The sequence below is a fragment of the Amblyraja radiata genome, chromosome 37 (genome assembly GCF_010909765.2).
Source record: "Amblyraja radiata isolate CabotCenter1 chromosome 37, sAmbRad1.1.pri, whole genome shotgun sequence".
Classification (NCBI taxonomy): domain Eukaryota; kingdom Metazoa; phylum Chordata; class Chondrichthyes; order Rajiformes; family Rajidae; genus Amblyraja; species Amblyraja radiata.
This window is the reverse complement of record NC_045992.1, coordinates 292135-313650: the sequence shown is the minus strand read 5'-3', so window position 1 is coordinate 313650 and position 21516 is coordinate 292135. Positions and strand designations below refer to the sequence as shown.

General features: G+C 42.0%; 1 protein-coding gene and 1 long non-coding RNA gene across 2 annotated transcripts in view; one reads left to right on the top strand and one right to left on the bottom strand.

The window, feature by feature from the left end:
• The window catches only part of kat6b (lysine acetyltransferase 6B), an 87767-nt gene continuing 66251 nt past the window's right edge, over positions 1-21516 (bottom strand). The window contains exons 12-17 of the mRNA XM_033012594.1: positions 20093-20186; positions 18841-19072; positions 17393-17552; positions 12081-12344; positions 8676-8985; positions 1-3718 (exon numbers count right to left, since the gene is read on the bottom strand). Of these exons, the coding sequence (XP_032868485.1) occupies positions 1323-3718; positions 8676-8985; positions 12081-12344; positions 17393-17552; positions 18841-19072; positions 20093-20186 (3456 nt within the window). The 3' untranslated portion in view covers positions 1-1322. The remainder of the gene's footprint in view (positions 3719-8675; positions 8986-12080; positions 12345-17392; positions 17553-18840; positions 19073-20092; positions 20187-21516) is intronic.
• LOC116966391 lies at positions 12470-14100 on the top strand. Its single transcript, XR_004410005.1, has 3 exons — positions 12470-12558; positions 13265-13266; positions 13657-14100. It is a non-coding gene; the product is annotated as an uncharacterized LOC116966391 (long non-coding RNA).

The window sequence follows — 21516 nt, the reverse complement described above, 5'->3', positions numbered from 1 at the left end:
GTCTGGAAATGGGTCAACATAATTTATTCCGTTAAAATGTACAGCATCCTTTGAAGTGACTGGCTAGGATAACCGATAAATACAAGTGCGTCTCACTTGTCTGCGTCCTATTTTTATACATGTATCCATCTTTTTCCTCAGTCATTACAGTCACCATGTACAAGTACAAAGGCTACAAAAAGCAATATAAACAGACACAAAGACTTTTGCTTTTTACATGCGTTTTGGAAGCGTATGTTGGTCTATTCATACACTACAGATCTAAGATTTGTTTTAAAATAGAACTTCAATATTCTCTATTGATAGAAAAATCTACTGATGGAATGCCAATGGATAGTTGAAGATGTTCATCATTAGACCAACATATCTCTGAACAGTTACTTAGACAATGGGTTTGTCGCTGATCGATACTATTAGTGAAAAAGCTTTGCTTTATCTGAAGCTGACATGTACAAGTATTCAGATATGTTGTTAACAGAATTTATGTGTTCATTTGTCAAACAGAATACTTTGCAATCATTTAAAAAACAGAAAGCTGCCTCACTGAAGGAAAGAAATTAGGTATAAAAAATGTTTCAATTATACACTAAACATTTTTGCAAGTAACTTCTTCAAAACTGCCAAATGAACTCAAGGTTTAGCTTTTACATTTTTTACAGTCTCAGAATTAACAAAAATATAGTTTTCATTTTACTTCAAAGCTAGTAAAACCTAATAAAGGCGAAAAATAACAAATGGCTTGCTGTTAAACACAACACATTCCTGTTTTACGAAAGGACACACTGTCACAAACAAATTTTTCCAATGATTTTCTGTTGCATGCTGAATAATGTCATCAGCTTCACAAAAATCAACTATACTTGTACTGTATACCAGAAGTGTAAAGAACAAGGATTTCCTATCTTCAGCTCCATGTGTAGTCAAGTTGTCTCCTACTTGGGCTTGTATCTTCTTCACGTATGACTGGCTGAATTCTCTCCAAAGGTAACCAGGCACATTGAACGTGTCTGATAATGGTGTACGCTTCCGTTTCCATTCTTCTTTTGAAGATGTAGTCTGTCCGAGCCAAACACAAAGGAAAAATACGAATATGCAGAGATGAAAACAACTCCCACCCAACTAGACAAAAAATAAATAAGGCTTCCGTCTGTGACTAGAGTGAACACAAAGTGCCATTAATAATTTCTTCAAAATTACTTCAGCATGACAGTTCAGCTGAACAGCTGGTCTTTAGAGTCCACCATCTTCCACCCAGTTATTTGTATTTTCGGTTTGCTTCCAGCTATGCAGATCTTCCTTTTGTGATCTTACCTTGGCCAAATCTACCTCCTCATATAGGAGCCGTTCAACGGCTGTTTAGTCATGCCAGTGTTCATGTGAGTGTAGTGAGCTGGCCCTGTGTACATCATGTTGCCATGTGGTGAATTTTGCATGGATTGTTGGCTGTATGGCTGACTTCCCATCATGCTCATTTGCATCTGCATGGGGTACTGTGTGGTTTGATTCATGTAGGCTGGATTCCCATGATAGCCACTGTTCATCATGGACTGAGTCATCCTGTATCCATTCATCGCGTTCAACGCGTTCATGTTCATGGAGTTGACGTTGTATGGTGGTGCTGACATTAGGCCCATGTTGACACTCCGCTGCATGCTCAGAGATCGTGCTGCTGGCTGCATGGCCACAGCTGATGTGGCCCGGCTGTAGATCTGTTGCTGGTGGGCAGCGGCAGGTGGGATGGGCACTGACTTGGAGCGAATGGCAACGTGGCCTTTTGTTGACATTTGTGTTGGCAATCTTTGGGTATGAGGGATTCCAATGTTTGGGCCTCCCATGGTGCGCTGTAGAAGCGGTGATGCCAGATTCATTGGTGGCGGGGTGAGATTAGGTGGGGGAGTCATTGTAGGTTGTGCTTGCGCTCCCCCAGATAAGGAATGAGGTGACTGCGGAATCTGCACAAGGCCGGAGTGTGGGGTGGACAGGGAGACACTAGTTGCATAGGAAGTCACAGCAGCTGAATGGTTATAAGGCAACGGATGGTCCATGATAGTATTGGTGAGCTGCTGTAGTTTAGCCAGGCTGAAGTTAGCAGATGGCTGTGGATAGGCCCCGGTTACAAAATCACGCTGGCCCATTCTTTCATAGATGCTGATGGCTGAGCTGCCAGTTTCTGCAACATCTGCCATTTGTATCGCTTGTGTGAAGCTGGTGGGCATGCCACATTGTGACAGTTGCTGCTGTTGATTGCTACTTGGAGATCTCTCAATTATACAATTCTGCGGAGATTTAACAGTGCAGGTTGGTGGAGAATTGATAGTATGTTGCTGCAGTAAACTACAACTGCCGTTGATGTTAGTCATCTGCTGAGTGACTGCACAACTATTCTGAGTAAGGCTACTGGAAGATATGTTACTGTACGAGCAACTATTCTGTGTTGTGTTGTTGCCACAAATGCTGTTTCCCATGGATGAGTCATAGCTGCTTGGATTCTCATAGTTTTCAGTTGTGCTCTCAATGCTGCCCAGGTCACTGAAGCCACTGTCCACAACTTGTTGTGAATGGTCAGACACTGAGGGAACATCCATTATTGGGCTGGTTTCTATGTTCTGTAAAGGTGGTGCAGAAATACCACTCTGATCAGGGCTGATCTGATTATAACTATTCTCCATGGGAGGCACACTAGGGCTGTTTACAGAACAAACTGACTGGCTAGGATTGGAATGAGCAGATGAAAGAGGACTGTTGTGATCTGACTGCTGGCTGTCATCCACTGTGGTTACTTGTGGACTCTGCTCCGTATGAGAGTAGGTTTGCAGATTCCTACAGGCCTCCATAGTCTCGGCACAGTCTTGGTATGTATTTACTTGCTCACCATTTTCCTGTGTTAATGATTGAACAGCTTGCACCGTCTCCGTGTCAGGTTCTGCATTTATATTTTCTTCTCGGAATTCTGGGGACTGCTTTCCATTATCTTTGTAATCCTGGTTGTTGGTGTGATCTTCATCTGAATCTGGTGTGTGTTCTGAGATAGCTTCATGATTATTGTTCTGATCATCAGAATCTGAAAGAGTTTCAACATTTCGATCTATCTTATCTTTCTGCTGGGTTTCATTGCTTGGAACATTTAACTCGAGGAACGGCTCCTGGTTCGGTGCTTCTTCCTCTGGAGTTTCTTTCACTGCTCCAGCACACTCCATGTGACTGTCATCTTCATCATCTGCATCATGATCCTCATTCCGATTAGCCTCCTCCTCCTCCTCATCTTCCTCTTGTTCAAGATTATGAGCTTCATCTTCAGGAACCCCACCAGCAAACTCATGGTCTTTTTCAGCCGTTTCATCCAGAGGTTCCTGCTCCTGACTTGACGAGCAGGTAGACTTTGCTGGGGATTCTGGCTTTTGCTCATTTTCAAGTTCATCTTCCTCTGTTATTGAAGAGGCTTTGTCAGCAAGTTTCTCAGCAACAGCGTTCTGTTCAGGGACCATGGGATTCTCCTCTGCGGTGCCATGTTGCTCTGGCACCTGGGGAGTTTCTGGTGGTGTGTACAGGTTGAGTTTAAAGCCAGCTTTACTCTCAGCTTTACGTCTCCATTTAGCTGGACCTCGCTTCACTCCTTTTGGCCAGCCTTTTTTGCGTTTCACAACTCTTGCTAAAGGCTCAGAATCAACAGAGTTTTCCTCAGTGTTCTCTTTTGAAGAGATATCAGTATTTGCTTTATCTGGGCAAGAAAAAAAGAAACTTGTTTTAAGTGCTCACTGCTACCCAGTTGAATAACATCGGCGATTAGAATATCTACAGTTCATGTTAGTGTATCGTTAAATAAAACATAACGTAGAGATAACAAGAATGATCTTTGCTGTATCAGAGGTTTCTGCTCAAATAAATGCAAATCTTAATTGATATGTTATGCTTCACACAGAATTTCTTTTTGAAATGTCATTTGCATAGAAGTAGATAAGCAAATTGACTTACTGGAGGAAGGGTTTAACGAAGTTTCGCTCATTAAATTAAACTCCAACTGAAGCTAAATGAGGATCATTAATTAAGGTTGAATCAAATCAAGTCAGGAGTCCCCATTTAGAACTCTTGATATGTTATAAAAAATTGGATTACTTTAGTTATCAATTTAGAGACTCGGTTATTTGACCACTTTGCTCAGGAAACAATAAAACGACCGTCAGTGGTCTGTCTGCCTCCTGGCAATTATCAGTGGCTTCTATGATTGAAGATCAGGACTTGAGTTAGAACAGGATTCACCTATCTATGATCTACCTTCCATTCTTGGAAGGCTGGATTCTCAGGTAAGGTAATGTAGGCTATCTTTGCCCAATTACCAAATCCGACTAATAAATCAATGTGTTTGCAAATAAAGGGTAAAAAGAGAATATTATTTTTAACCAAGACACTTTATGATAATAATTACTGTGCTTGGATTATCTTCTAAACATCACATTTTGCCAAAGAGATTATTCATTTTTAAATAACACCACTGATCAAAGCACAATCTAGGAGGTTAGTGAGACAGCACCTGGACACTGTGGGCATTTCTGGTCGCCAAACTATAGGAAAGATGTGATTAACTTGGAGAGGATGCAGAAAATGATCCACGAGGATGCTTCCAAGGCTGAAGGGTTTCAGTTATGACGAGAGACAGAATAGGCTGAGTCTCTCTTCCCTGAGCAAAGATGGTGATTCTACAGAGGGGTGTAGATAAGCTGGATGCTCACAATTGGGTTTTTTTCAGAATAGGGAAGTCAAAAACTAGAGGGCATGGATTTAAAATGTGAGGGGAAATATTTAAAGGGAGCCTAAGGGGTAGGTTTTTCCAGAGGGTGGTGCGGATATGGAACGAGCTGCCAGAGGAAGTGGTAGAGATGAATATAAATCACATTTAAAAGACATTGCTTTAGCTTCATGGATAGGAAAGGTTTAGAGGGATATGGGCCAAATGCAGGCAAATGAGACTAGCTTAGATAGAGCATCTTGGCCAGCATGGAAAAGTTGGGCTGAATAGCCTGTTTCTGACTCGATCACAGTTAGTATATTTTGTTCAGTTGGACAAAAAGGAAAGAGATTTGTCAGTATTCATTGTTGCATTATCACAGATTTGTGATATGGTGTCAGGTAATACTTCTCCAAGTTGTACATTGTGCCAATTCTACCATCTTTTATTATTTGAGGGCTGATAAATACTTTAATAGCATCCAAAAATATCATCCAGAAGGGGCCCCGCATTTGCACCAATTTCTCCAAGCAAGGAATGAACAAAATAATATGCAGTGATCTCATCTAAATTGCATGTAAACCCAGAAGTTGATTACTGATGATATTTCAAGTATTTATTGAGAGTATGCCTCTGTATCTCTTGTTAAGTTTAAGCTGCCAAAATTATCATTTGGAAAATATGCAAATGTCTATTTTGTCCTCTGTCTCTCGGTCTGTTTTGTGGCCGGAGAGGCCATCGGTCAAGTCAGTGAAGCAAGGGTTTACTGGATCAAATATTTCAAACTGAACATGTAGGGGAGAACTGTAGATGCTGGTTTAAATCGAAGGTCGACACAAAATGCTGGAGTAACTCAGTGGGACCAACATATTTCTGGAGAGAAGGAATGGGATCAAGAGGGTCGCAACCCGAAACATCACCCATTCCTTCTCTCCAGAGATGCTGCCTGCCCCGCTTGGTTACTCCAGCATTGTGTCTACTGGAATCTGAATGCCGCTTGTGAGGGAATCAGGTGAAAAGGTCACATTCCACTACATCTTGGTGTTCTGCATGTGGTTCCACTCTGCACTAGATCTCTAAAAGTGCCAATGTAAAGGCAAGGCTGCCAGGAGATACAGTGCCCTCCACAATGTTTGAGATAAAGACCCATCATTTATTTATTTGCCTCTGTACTCCACAATTTGAGATTTGTAATAGAAAACATCACATGTGGTTAAAGTGCACATTGTCAGATTTTAATAAAGGCCATTTTTATACATTTTGGTTTCACCATGTAGAAATTACAGCAGTGTTTATACATTGTCCTCCCATTTCAGAGCACCATAATGTTTGGGACACAACAATGTAATGTAAATGAAAGTAGTCATGTTTAGTATTTAGTTGCATATACTTTGCATGCAATGACTGCTTGAAGTCTGCACTTCATGGACATCACCAGTTGCTGGGTGACTTCTCTAGTTATGCTCTGCCAGGCCTGTACTGCAGCTTCTGCTTGTTTTGGGGACTAGTCCCCTTCAGTTTTCTCTTCAGCATATAAAATGCATGCTCAATTGGGTTCAGATTGGGTGATTGACTTGGCCACTGAAGAATTGACCATTTTTTAGCTTTGAAAAACTCCTTTTGAGGCATTTGTTTGAACTTGAGCAGATAGGATGTGTCTATACACTTCAGAATTCATTATGCTACTACCATCAGCAGTTATATCATCAATGAAGATAAGTGGGCCAGTACCTTCAGCAGCCATACATGCCCAGGCCATAACACCCCCACCACCGTGTTTCACAGATGAGATGGTATGCTTTGGATCTTGGGCAGTTCCTTCTCTCCTCCATACTTTGCTCTTGCCATCACCCTGATATAAGTTAATCTTCGTCTCATCTGTCCACAAGACCATTTTCCAGAACTGTGGTTGCTCTTTTAAGTACTTCTTGACAAACTGTAACCTGGCCATCCTATTTTTGTGGCTAACCAGTGGTTTGCATCTTGCAATGTAGCCTCTGTATTTCTGTTTATGAAGTCTTCTGCAGACAGTGGTCATTGACAAATCCACACCTGACTCCTGAAGAGTGTTTCTGATCAGTCAGACAGGTGTTTGGGGATTTTTCTTTACAATGGAGAGAATTCTTCTGTCATCAGCTGTGGAGATCCTCCTTGGCCCGCCTGTCCCTTTGTGATTAGTAAGCTCACCAGTGCTCTCTTTCTTCTTAATGATGTTCCAAACATTTGATTTTGGTAAGCCTAAGGTTTGGCTGATGTCTCTAACAGTTTTATTCTTGTTTCTCAGTCTCATAATGGTTTCTTTGACTTTCATTGGCACAACTTTGGTCCTCATGTTGATCAACAGCAATAAAAGTTTCCAAGGGTGATGGAAAGACTGGAGGAAAGACTAGGTGCTGAGAGCTCTCTTATACCTGCATTGAGGAGGCAATTTAACACACCTGAGCAATTACAAATGCCTGTGAAGCCATGTGTCCCAAACATATGGTGCCCTGAAATTGGAGGACTATGTATAAACGCAGCTGTAATTTCTACATGGCGAAACCAAAATGTATAAAAATGGCCATTAATAAAATCTGACAATGTGCACTTTAACCACATGTAATATTTTCTATTACAAATCTCAAATTGTGGAGTACAGAGGCAAATAAATAAATGATGGGCCTTTGTCCCAAACATTACGGAGGGCACTGTAGATCAAAGAAAGAATATCCAGTGAAAGAACAGTTATTGCATTCAAGATTAATTCTATAAAAAATACCTTTGAGAAATAAATTATCTTTATAAAATAAAGCACCTGTCTGCACTGTAGTTTACTATGATCTAGGCGGCCTTTACAAAAATCCTTTTAAAAATGAACTACTGTTGTTTACAATTCAGTCATAAATGCAGTTATACATTATTGGTGCAGTACACACTTTCAAACATCTCCAGATTGTTCACACAATGTGCATGATCATACATTTATACGTGTTAGTACAATGTCAGAACTGTAATACCAACAGCACACTGTCCACTGTCATACTTCTATATTTTATGATTACAGTGAACGCTGTAATTCAGTTCCATATTTTCAGTATAATATACACTGTCCACGTTAAAAAGAGCAGAGATGAACCTAACAGTGGTGTAAGGATGGTAACTCTGGAGGACTAACTCTGCTCAATTTGTGGTCTTGGTGAAGATGCAATGTTAGTGATAAAAGTAAAGGTTTGCTGGAATTACTAGGGTTTGTAAATGTCCAGACAAACGGGCCGATCCAAGCACCTTTTGCACGTTTCATGCCTTCATTACCCATATCCTATTTCACACAGAACACATTGATATAATTCAATGTATTGAGTCACACTCTAATCACAGCTCAGTGAGATTTTAGATTTTTCTGTACATTCAGAAAGTATCAAAAACCGTATTGTCAAAGAACAGTTTCTACCAAACTGCTGAGTGTTTCAGGTGATATTTATGGAAATAGAAAGGGATGGGTTATATCCAGGGGTTGCTTTTATTTTGCTACAGATGGAAATGGCAGAATACTTTTACTGGTGAGGCAGGGTTGGTTCCAGATGAATGTATGGAGATATGCATAAAGATTGCCTCAAACAGAGACACACTCTGCATTTAGTTGCTTCCTGATTTAGGATTAGTCTAAATGTTGTTATGTGAAATTCAAAGCAGAACTGCTTAGTGACAGCAGCTAAATACCCAGCTCAAATACGAGGCTTCACACAGGTCAAGAACTGAGATGGAAAGTTCTGAGACGGCCCTGTAAAGTTCACATCACACTGGGGATACTCTGCTTTCCTAACGTCCACAGTGGCGGTCACGGACTGACCTTCCACTCCTGGTCCTCACTGCAACAACTATTCACAGCTTTTTAATCTTGGGTTTAAAGTCTTTATATTTATTATCCAAAAATGGAGAATTCATTTAACAGTTAGTCATGATAGTTTTGTACCTGTATGCTGTTCTTTCTCAGGAGTTTCATCTGCACTTTTGCAGAAATCTTCTTTTTCATGTGACTGATTCTTCTTTTTTAAGTCCAAGCTGTCACAGCGATGCCTCAAGAAATTCTTGTCTTCTTCATCACAATCATAATCCTCCTCTTCTTCACAAGTAGGTTCCAAGCAAGGCATTTGACCCTCATCATCAGAGTTCTCAAAGGCTTCATGAAGCACCTCAGTTGTTTCTGAAATGGTCTCAGTGGTAACGCTGCTGTTATGTCTCCGCCGTTTCCGGCCCCTCTTCTTTCTGTGTATGAGCAGCCTCTGAAACATCCAAAGTTCTCCAACCATTATAATCACTTCACTCACTACAGTTCCAACATTTTTAAACACATCAAATACCAATGGTGACATGTTATCTCTAGTCAGGTTTTGGATAGATTATTAATGAGACCAATTTAAAAACTCACATGCTTCTGCTGAGAACAGCCTGGGACCTGTTGATTATTTGACTGGCTGTGTGTTAGGACAGGCTAACTACATGTTGTGCAAGAGTACTGGGAGTGAATTTCACCGCGGAGAAATAGACAATAGGCAATAGGTGCAGGAGTAGACCATTCGGCCCTTCGAGCATGCACCGCCATTCAATGTGATCATGGCTGATCATCCCCAATAATAGATGGTCAATATGACCAATATGAGGTCACTGGGTCTGGGTCCAAGGATGATAATCATTTATAGAGTTACTGACACATGTCCTGAGCCCCTTAGCTGCTGTCAGCATCAACCATCAGTTACCCTTTTACACTAAGCCCAATATATTCCCTCCTCATTCCCATCAACTCCCCACAGATTCTACCTCATTTATGCACATTTGGGGCAATTTAAAGTGGCCAATGTACTTTTCAACCAATACAACCAGAGCCCTAAGAGGAAACCCATGCGGCTACGGAGAGAACGTACAAACTCTATACAGAGAGCACTGGAGGTCAGGATTAAACCTGGTCGCAGCACAGTGTATTAATTGTTGAGGAGAAAGATAGATTTGCATAATCTATATATATAAATCCACATTTACACATCAATTAAAGTGCTTGAACAGATAGAAAATGCAATAAAAATGTCAATTGGAATTTGGGCTTTATGTCAACAGCCTTAGAATACAGAAAGAATGGGATTGGGTTTCATTTGTACTGAGCCCTGAACACAACACCTTGATTGATGTACAGTTTTGGATAGTGTGCTCTAAAAGGATAACCCAAATAGATCAGAATGATTCTAGGAGGTTAAAGGGGTAAATACAATTAGTTTATATAATCTTTATATGTGCCTTCTTCAGGGGAAATGAACCAAAAGGTTACATATACCAAAACTATTGAAATTTAAGACAGAGAACAATAGATTTTTCTGAGATAAAGGCATTATAAAGTTCTTTGAAATAGCTTAATTGGCTCCTGTGTGTCCCTGACAGTAGGGGGGGAATGATGCACATGAGTGTTGGGTGATTGTCATTAAAGAAAACAAAATTATCTTTTATTTTTGAGGAAGGTCCAGACATCTTAATGACCTAACTCAGATTGATTCAGAGAAACCTTGGTGTTCTAGCACATGAATCACATGTTAGTAGGCAGGTCACACAAGGAGGGAAACAGTATACTAGGCTTTATTGCAAAGGGCTGGGGTTGAGGAGGTCTAATTCCAGTCGTATAGCATGTTTGTGAGGCTACACCTGGAATATAGTGCACAATTTTGGCTCCCTACCTAAAAAAAGGCTATGTTAGCATTGGAGTTGGTCCAAAGAAGATTCACCTGGCTAATTGTGGGATGTGATAGTTGTCCTATGAGGAGAGGTTGGACAGTTTGTGTTTTTATTCTTTGGAGTTTTAAAGTGGGGTGACCTTAGTTAACCACACATGTTTGTAAAGGTCTCAACACACCAGGTCAAAATGTTTTCACAAGCAATATAGTCACAATCAAGGGCCCATAGCTACAAAATGTTGGCCATTCATTTAAAACTGAAGTACAGTATGCATACATTTCTTTCTCTCAGAGGGTAGTGGAACTTTGCCCCCGAAGACTGTTGGCCGAATCATTAGATAAATGTAACGTGGAGATGGATAAATATTTGAAAGATTAAGGAATTGATGGTTATGGGGAATTGACACAAAAGAGTTAAGGCCAGCACAGACAGCCATGATATACTGAACAGTGAGACAAGCCTGAGTGATTTGGTAGTCTGCTCCCACTCCTATTTTCTTGTGTTTTCATGTAAACGCAACAAAATACACCAGAGGGCACTATTGCATTGATATTAAGAGGATAAAATGCATTACAATGATTCTTCCAATATTCATAGAAAATAATTTCCTTAAAGATTTTTAGTAAATGAAATATAGAAAACATTCAAATAAAAATCAGAGCAAGTATGTTCAGATGAATGGTTTCCTGTGATTATTCAATAATAATACCTAATTTGTTACACTTTAGTTAACATTAGCACCATTTTCATCGCAATGATTTAATTTAACTCCCAACTTCATTCCTTACCACTTGCTACATGTTATCGTTACGAGTAATAGCTGTCATTAACAAATATTTCCTGAAAAAGCAGCTTAACAACATCTTTCCTATAACAGGGTGACCAAACCTGAAGACAATAAACTATGACCTCACCAGCACCTTGTACAGCTGGAACATAACATCCCAACTTATATCATCAAAACCCCTACTGATGAAGACCATAGTGCCGAAATGCTTCTTGACCATTTAATCTATCTGTGACGTGACTCTCAAGGGACTATGCACCCCTAGATCCCTTTACTCTACAACACTCCCCAGAGCCCTGCCATTTACTGTGAAGGTCCTGCCTTGGTTAGACTTCCTCACATTTATCTGCATTAAACTCCATTAACCATCAAGGCCCTGTGGTAAACCTTGATAACTATCTTTGCTATCTACAATACTACCCACTTTAGTGTCATCTACAAACTTACTAATCATGTCTTGTACATTCTCATCAAAGCAAGGTTTCTGCAGACCAAAAGTTTCCAGAAGCATCCGTGATAACTGCCCAGTCAGTCAGTTCAGAATGAGGCTGGTCACACACTGAATGAGACCTCCACTTATTACCACAGAATCTTAATGCATTTACAATGCGTTTGATTCAATCTCTCACATCAAAGTTGGCAGCCTCCATGCTGCACAGAGGTGTCTGCCCAAATCATTGGTTGACAGTGGTCTACGACAGAGCATGGCATGGCAGTTTAACACCAATTAACATGTTTGATCTGGTATTGAAATATTATTTGGGCGACACTGATTTATTTGATTAGCTTTCAATCTCAGACATTCTGGAGGGTATAAAATGAGTTTAATTAAATGTGGTTAACTGGGGAACATGCTTCTTCCTTTTAGCTCACCTTTCTCTTTGGCCCCCTAGCCAATGACTTTGCTGTGTCTGGTGATGGACAGGGCTGCGTCTCATCATTCTCATCCTCGTATTCCTCTTCGCTGACTTCATTTGGAGGCTCCATTATCAATTCACTGTTGGCAGGTGGACACACAGACTGTGTAAATCTATTTTTACACGTTGCATTATTTACTGAATGCATATCGGTCTGCATTTCAGCACACTGCTCCTGTTCCTTCTCCCAGCAACTAGCTTGCTCCATCAGTTGCTCAGCCTGAATTTGAAAGTAGAGAAAAAAAAGTCTGCAATTATTAACCTCCATCACCGGTTCTAAATTAAGGATTGAGTCAAATTCAACTATCTGCCTTTTTAATGAAATTGTCCCAAACTGAATCTGGCAGCAGCTTGTTCTAAAAAAGACATTGAACAGCCTGAGAATTTGTCATGGAACATTTGGAGTTGTGCATAACCAGTGAATAGGTTAAAGAGTTCAAGAAGGAACTGCAGATGCTGGAAAATCGAAGGTACACAAAAATGCTGGAGAATCTCAGCGGGTGCAGCAGCATCTATGGAGCGAAGGAAATAGGTAATGTTTCGGGCCGAAACCCTTCTTCAGACTGATAGGGGATGGCGGGGAGAAGGAAGGAAAAAGGAGGAGGAGGAGCCCGAGGGCTGGGGGATGGGAGGAGACAGCCCAAGGACTGAGGAAGGGGAGGAGACAGCAAGGGCTAACAAAATTTGGAGAATTCAATGATCATGCCCGCAGGATGCAGACTCCCCAGGCGAAATATGAGGTGCTGTTCCTCCAATTTCCGGTGTTGCTCACTCTGGCAATGGAGGAGACCCAGGACAGAGAGGTCGAATTGGGAATGGGAGGAGGAGTTGAAGTGCGGGAGGTCAGGTAGGTTCTTGTGGACCGAGTGAAGGTGTTCGGCGAAGCGATCGCCCAACCTCCGCTTAGTCTCACCGATGTAGATCAGCTGACATCTAGAGCAGCGGATGCAGTAGATGAGGTTGGAGGAGATACAGGTGAACCTCTGTCGCACCTGGAACGACTGCTTGGGTCCTCGAATGGAGTCGAGGGGGGAGGTAAAGGGACAAGTGTTGCATCTCTTGCGGTTGCAACGGAAAGTGCCCGGGGAGGGGGTGGTACGGGAGGGAAGAGAAGAATTGACAAGGGAGTTGCGGAGGGAGTGGTCTTTGCGGAAGGCAGACATGGGGGAAGATGGGAAGATGTGGCGAGTGGTGGGATCACGTTGGAGGTGGCGAAACTGGTGGAGGGTTACTTGTTGTATGTGACGGCTGGTGGGGTGAAAGGTGAGGACTAGGGGGACTCTGCCCTTGTTGCGAGTGCGGGGATGGGGAGAGAGAGCAGTGTTGCGGGGTATGGAAGAGACCCTGGTGCGAGCCTCATCTATGGTGGAGGAGGGGAACCCCCGTTCCCTGAAGAATTAGGACATTTCAGATGCCCTGGTGTGGAACGCATCATCCTGGGAGCAGATGCGGCGTAGGCGGAGGAATTGGGAGTAGGGGATGGAGTCCTTACAGGAAGCAGGGTGGGAAGAGGTGTAGTCCAGATAGCCAAGGTTTGCTCTACAGCACATGCCATTGGTGGGTCAAACATATGGCACTCGTCAAGAATATTCAATTATTTAAAGACAATTACTTCAGTTTCTCAGTTAAGTAGAGGCACACAACTGAGTTCGCAGGTTCAAGACCCAGCCAGGAAATCTGAAGCAACAATCCAGGTGGAGGTGAACAATATAGCACTTTACTTAAAATTACTTATCTGAAATGAGTTCTTAAATAGTTCCTCCAGCAGTTTGGCTTCTGCTCTTTACTAAATCCTGACTATCTTCTACATGCACCACTTAAACCAAATGAATTGACTCCACTGGCTTGACCAATGTTACTACAGTGGGTCAGATCTCACTATCTACCTCACTTCATTGTGATGGTTTATTGCAATATTGTGACAGCAATTGTGTGGCACTTTGGAATGGGATGGACATTTCTTTAAACATATGAACTGTGCAATACGATGAGGTATTTAATTTTAGGTGAATGTTATTCAACAAAACACAGAATATATATATATTTTTATTTTTATTTAGCTGTATTGCCAAGATTTAAAGTGGAGGCTCTCATTTTCATTATGTACACAGTGACAAGCTCCATACTCCTGTCAACAGTCACAAAAGAATTGTCCAAAAGCTGAATGAGATAATTAAAATGTTAATGCACTGAACATTCATCAGATTGCAACTCTGTGTTGGGCTTTTGCAGTAGCATTAAATGATGCTCTATATTCATTTTAATGATGCAAACACAAGTTTACCATCTACATGAGAGGCCGGTGGAAGGCGTGGTCTTGTCCCCTGAAGTGGGCCTCCTGGTGGTGAGGGCCTATTTGAGTATTAATTAACAAGGCATAACTATCATGGTCACTGCTGCCACATTTGAGGTATCCAAATTCTTTCAAACAATTTTTTCTTCAAGCAAATCAGAATTAAGTGATTGTCCTAAAAACTCCCTTGTGATATCCTTATCAATGTTGTTCCCCACCCAAAATTACCTCCTCAGTGGTGATGTCTTCAAGAGAGAGTTAGATTTAGCTCTTAGGGCTAAAGGAATCAAGGGATATGGGGAAAAGCAGGAACGGGGTATTGATTTTAGATGATCAGCCATGATCATATTGAATGTCAGTGCTGGCTCAAAGTGTCGCATGGCTTACTCCTGCACACATTTTTCTATATTTCTATGTTTCACCCACGCACTCCCCTACTGGTTTTCTTCAATACATCCCTCAACCTGCCTCTAAAGTATGCTTCTCTTCCCATCCTTGCTGGACATGGTACATCTTCAATATTCCATGCCCTACAAGGTTCTCACCTATGAGGTTCTCTTCCAATTCCACCCTTTCCCCAATTCCTATCTAATCCCTCTCCCACACACTACCATCAATTTCTGCCATTCAACCTCAATTCTATTCTACCTTCCCATCCCTCTGGACTTCATCTTTTGGTAATTACAGGTGTTATTTACTATCGCTCAGTTCCCTTTGCCTCGAGAACCCATTCATTATTCACTAGCTTCAACCTTACTCTTCAGTTGGTATCACCACTCATCATTCAACCTCTCCTGCCCTCCACCCCATCACATTCCTTCCCTTTTGCTCCCTCATTCCTTTCCGTGCAACTTAGAACATATTTTATTTCTAACTTTTCCTAATTTTGATGATTGATAATCAGAACCAGGAAATACTAGAAGACAGGCACTAGAGCAAGTACTAGAGTAACTCAGCGGTTCAGGCAGCGTCTCTGGAGAAAAAGGATGGGTGACGTTTCGGGTCAGGAACCTTCTTCAGACTCCAGGAAATACTAAGACTGAGTTTCTTCACAGGGTCTGATATATGGGGTATTTCCAGTTTTATCTGAAGTTTGTATTCAGTGGAAAGCACCATACACAGGAATACATACATTGTTTCATGGCCGTCTCTCTAGTTATCTCTGAGCAAAACAGACTGTTGGGGGAAACTGTAATTCTGATACTTGGCCTAATGTTGCCCTTAACAACAGTCACCACTGCCCCAGCATATCAAGAAGGTGTTACTACAAGCCACATTATGCACAAACTGCTGAACTCAGCGGGTCAGGCAGCATCTGTGGAAGGAAATGGACAGACAATGTTTTAGGTTGGGACCCATCTTCAGACTGTGTAGGCCAAAAGTATTTGGTCAGGATTATTTGTTAATTAAATAGAACATTAAAGGTAGACAAATTCAAATAATTAAACAAAAAACTTGAATCAATCCAGAGGGAGATTTAGAACAAACACATGATAACAGGAGGTCGGGTGACAGTTTTGCCTGAAGATGGGCTTTCACAAAATGTCACAAGTGGACAACGTGAATACTAATTTTGTCAGAGAAACTCAAATACATTTGCCAGAAGTAAAGCTCAACAGCTTGAGCTGTGATTTATGTCACGAGATGTATTTCATGCTACATCCAGTGCCTTTCAACTCAACAAACTGTGTGACTAACAGATCTGCCACTCTTTGAGATGAGGTGTTAATGTCTAGATATTGCCATTTCCCCAGATGCCATTTTGTGCTTATAATGGTTCGGGATTCTGACACCAGAAGGGTCTATGTCATCCTAGTCAGGGTATATAATGTACTTCAAAAAAATAATTCCATTAAAAAAGCAACTCTATTTTCTTTGATTAAAAAAATCCTGGCTTTCCATATTTATAATAACTGCAGTTTTCCATTTTAAGTTTCTTCTTAACTGTTGCTATTTTAAGAAATATAATAGCGACAAATGTAATGGAACATGCATATAGCCAAAGGGTATCAACCACCAGAACAGAATTAAACCATTAAGAAATGAGAGGATGATCATGTGTTGCAGAGCAAAGAGCTCATATTAACATGAAGGCTGTCACATGAACTAGACCAGGTGGTGAAACTATTTCAGCCATCACATAAAGACAAGGCCAATGAGTTCTGCTTTTCACAGAGAATAAATTGAATTACAAATATCACAAGAAAAAAATCATAAGATCTGATTGAATGATGTTCGTCAGCCACTCGATAGAGATGCAGTCACAGAATCTGATTTTCATGCATCAATACAAATCCATGAACCTCATGAGTTAGTGTTACCATAAATTACATGCTCCACTTTCATATCTGGTACAATAATTCTTAATCATCTGCAAGAGATTACATAGAAAATAAGGGTGGGGGAAATGCACCAGGCCCTGGTCTACTCTGCCATTCAATACAATAACTGTTGAACCTGCCCTGCTCTACCATTCAATACAATAACTGTTGAACCTGCCCTGCTCTCTCCCTATTCTGTGTCCAGACATTTATCACAACTGTTGTGTTTAAGAAAGAACTACAGGTGCTGGTAAATCGAAGGTAGACACAAAATGCTGGATAACTCAACGGGTGAGGCAGCATCTATAGAGAGAAGGAATTGGCGACGTTTCGCAGCCGCCTGCTATAGAACACAGAACACTGCAGCACAGGAACAGACCCTTCGGCCAAACAATGTCTTCCCAGGAGGAAAACCAAATACTAGAGGACATAGCTTTGAGGTGAGAGGGGCAAAGTTTAAAGGAAATGTGCAGGACAATTTTACTTTTTCTTTACTTTCATGACTATAACATGTGAAGTAAAGGTCAGAGAAGTGTTTATTACAAACATATCACTGAATATCTTAAATTAAATGTGAAATAAAATATTTTAAAATAGAGCCTGTAATGCAATACATTTTAGTACCATAATCTAATCTTTCTTCACTGAAAATACCTCTTTTTCAACCTCCATTTCCTCTTCTGAAGCAACAGTACTGGGAGCGACCAGAGGAGTCCACCGCAGGCTTTCCTGGTCCACTTTATTGGCCCGTGGAGTGGTATTCAGCTTACCCACATGTTCCTGAAGGAGTTTTTGTCTCCGGATAATAACAAACCTACAAAATGAAATGCAGTTTACATCATTGCTCATCAGTTTGTGTTAATTCATCAAATAACTCACCAAGTAGGGTTCGCAGTAACTTATCAGACTAGGAAGGGTATCGGGAGAGGATTTTCCTTTGATCTCAAAGAAGCAACCTGTATGACAAACAATCCCATGGTTGCAATTATGTAAACTCCTTGGCTCATTCATACAAAAATCCCCTTCTACATTTGTCTTTGTGGTGAGATGCAACACTACTTCTTACCTATGTCATGCTTCCAAATCCAAAGTTTATGTCAAAATCAGTGATTTTGTACCTTTCCATCCGTAAAAGACACCATAACAGTTTAATATACTTTTTGTTAGGCAACCCATTTGTCCCAACAACTGATTGCTCATACAATTTCTTTTAACAGCTGGAATTTTATGTTGAGCATTATTAAAGTAGTAATAACAGCAGAAAATGTTGGTAACACTCAATTGGCCAGGTAGCAGTTGTGCAGAAACAAAAGCCCATATTTCAGTCGGAAGAAGGGTCTCGACCCGAAACGTCACCCATTCTCTCTCCAGAGATGCTGCCTGTCCCGCTGAGTTACTCCAGCATTTTGTGTCTACAGTCCATACTGCAGCTCAATAACTGTGTACCATGAATCCAAAAGAGTCTGAAGAGTCTTTACAATAGACTGCGTGAGGTCACCAGGAAAATGTAGCTACCAGCTGTAAAAATATATATTAGTGGACAAATAGTGAAACTATTAATAAAAGCTTTGTTGGGTGGCTCAAACAGCCTAATATACTTCACATAACGTTTCTAAATTACACTCAGACTATGGTTATAGTGCAGGCTTTTGTTCAGAATTCATGGTGTTGGTTGCAGCCTAAAAGTACATTTGCCAGGATTCTCTGAGAGATCTGTTTTAGCAGCTCTTCAATCCTTGGCATCTATGGGAAACCGCTGGAGGAGGCAGTGGGAATTCTCATTTGCAGTTCTTCAGGGAAAAGAGCAAGTTGCAAACCCATTAGAATTCTCTCAAATAGCCAGTGAAATCATATCTTTTTAATAGTCAACTTCTTCAACATACACAACTTTATTGTAATAATAACCACTTTATTCTGTGGAGGTCTGTCAGATAGAGAATATGTAAGCTGAAGTCTGCAAATATCCCAAAATACAAATTGAACAAGATGCGATTGCCAGACACTTGATAAATTGAGGAATCGGGAAATAGTGCCAGCACGTGAGGTTTGTCAAAAACGTACCTAAGAATTTGTTACTTCTTTTTTTTTCATATGATACCTACTTGCATTGCTGTTTGTCGATCATCTTTAGCTGCTGAAGGGTCATTGCAATGTCATGTGGACACATTCCCGTTTCCCTACTAATACCCTTGATACTGATTTGCTTGTCCTGATGACGTTGCAGATATTCTAGTATCACGCTCTTCCAATATGCCAGATATGAAAGTCGTCCCAAGTCAGACAGGGGTTTTTCAGGTGATCCTGCCTGCCCTTCTTGCCTTGAAAGTAAGTAGCCTATAAGGATCATAGAAAATGCCATTAATGAGAATACAGAAACAAAAGCAAATGCAGGTTATTTAGAGACACGAGGACCTGTAGAAAGAAGTAACTGCTAAAAAAATGTTACACCAGCACTGTGTGTCTATTTTTAGGTTATTTGGGGCATTTTACCACTTATCACAATAATAATCATAATCATACTTTATTAGCCAAGTATGTTTTGCAACATACGAGGAATTTGATTTGCCATAGTCATACCAATAAAAAGCAACAAGACACACAAAATACATTTTAACATAATCATCCACCACAGTGACTCCTCCACATTCCACTGTGATGGAAGGCGAAAAAAACAAGTTCAATCTCTTCCCTTCTTTGTTGGTCGCCTAGACGATCTTGGCTCCCGTAGCCCGCGGTCAGGCCCCCCGTGTCAGGGCGATCAGGCCCCCCCGCGTCAGGGCGATCAGGCCCCCCCGCGTCAGGGCGATCAGGCCCCCTGTAGCCCGCGGTCAGGCCCCCCCGCGTCAGGGCGATCAGGCCCCCCCGCGTCAGGGCGATCAGGCCCCCCGTAGCCCGCGGTCAGGCCCCCCGCGTCAGGGCGATCAGGCTCCTGCGTCAGGGCGATCAGGCCCCCCGTAGCCCGCGGTCAGGCCCCCCCGCGTCAGGGCGATCAGGCTCCTGCGTCAGGGCGATCAGGCCCCCCGTAGCCCGCGGTCAGGCCCCCCGCGTCAGGGCGGTCAGGCCCCCCGCGTCAGGGCGATCAGGCCCCCCGCGTCAGGTGGATCAGGCCCCCCGTAGCCCGCGGTCAGGCCCCCCGCGTCAGGGCGGTCAGGCCCCCCCGCGTCAGGGCGATCAGGCAATTGCATCGGGGGATGTCAGCTCCCGAGCCGGGGAATTGACATATTTAATGAGGCAAAAATCAAAGCAGTTACAACAAAAGTAAAATGTACACATTTATCAATTTTTAAATTCCATTATTTATGAACTAACATTCACATTATTGGAACACTGTTTCAAACAAAGCAAAGCACTTACTGAAATCAATCAGGAACCTTCCAAAGCCTTGCCTTTGGTACTGGGGCATGATCATTATACAGGAGACATTGTACTTCTGCTGGCAAAGCTTTTCCTGGGGGACGGAGAAATAGACATGGTTGGTCAGTGCTCAGCGACGCTGACAACATGTATTACCCAACACTGCCCTTGTCTAATGTCACAGCAACCTCGGCAAACACTGATAGCGAATAATAACGACAGTTGATGATCTATGTTGTTTTCAGTCAGATCCAAATTGTCATCTCTGTTGTTGAACCTTGGGGCTCATGTCGATGGTTTCTTGAAAGTGGCAACACAGCAAATGTCATGCTTGCCTTCGCAGCTGAGGAAGGGCATGGAATATAACATTTGGGATGTTATGCTGTAACGTTACTAAACACTGATATTTGAAGTACTGTGTGCAGGATTTCAGTTATGGGAAAATACTAGAAAGGGTGGGCTCTTTTTCACTGGAGTAAAGAAGGCTGAGGAAGAACAGTTCAAATTATAAGAGACACACATGGAGCAGACAGTTAGAATATTTTTCACATGGACACTAGGTGCTGGAGCAACTCAGCTGATCAGGCAGCATTTCCAGAGCACATGGATAGGTGACGTTTTGGGTCAAGGCCCTTCTGTATGTTTTGATTCTAGTTTTATTATTTTTTTAGCTGTTAACCGTTTAATCTCTTCCCTGTTCGGGGTCCCGACTTTTTCCCTGTCGGGTGTCCGATGTCGTTGGGCCTAACATTGTGGAGCCTGGCCGACTTCGGAGCGAGAGGAGCTGTGGTGGCACTCGGCTGCGACCCGACTTCGGAACTTCGGAAGCTCCGGCCGCAGGCCCTGTGGACGGTAACATCGGGAGCTCACAGGTTCCTGGTGGGAGACCACTTTTCGGAGCTCCCACAACGGCAACTTCTCCCGCCGGAATCACGGGGTAAAAGGACTCGGAGCCGGGGCCTAAAAACACCCGGCGCGGCTTAACCGGCCACAGGACTGCCCATCGTCCGCCGGGGGCTTTAACATCGGAAGCCCCAGTTCGCCTCGACGCTGCAGTTGGACTGCTGGACCGCGGGGAAAGAACAAGGGAGGAGATAAGACTTTTGCCTTCCATCACAGTGAGGAGGTGTTGGAGATTCACTGTGATGGATGTTTGTGTAAATTGTGTTAAGTGTGGGTCTTGGTTTTTTTTTGTAATTGTTAAGACTGTAGAAAATGCAATTTTGTTCAAACCAAGCTGTTTGAATGACAATAAAAGGCATACTATTCTATTCATTATATTCTATTCATTCCTGATATATATATATATCACACAATCTCTTTGGTTACCCTCCTGAATTGTGTCATTTGGTCCCAATTCCCATCCAAATGCATCACTTTGTACTCTTCTGTATTAAATATCACCTGCCAATTGTATGGCTATT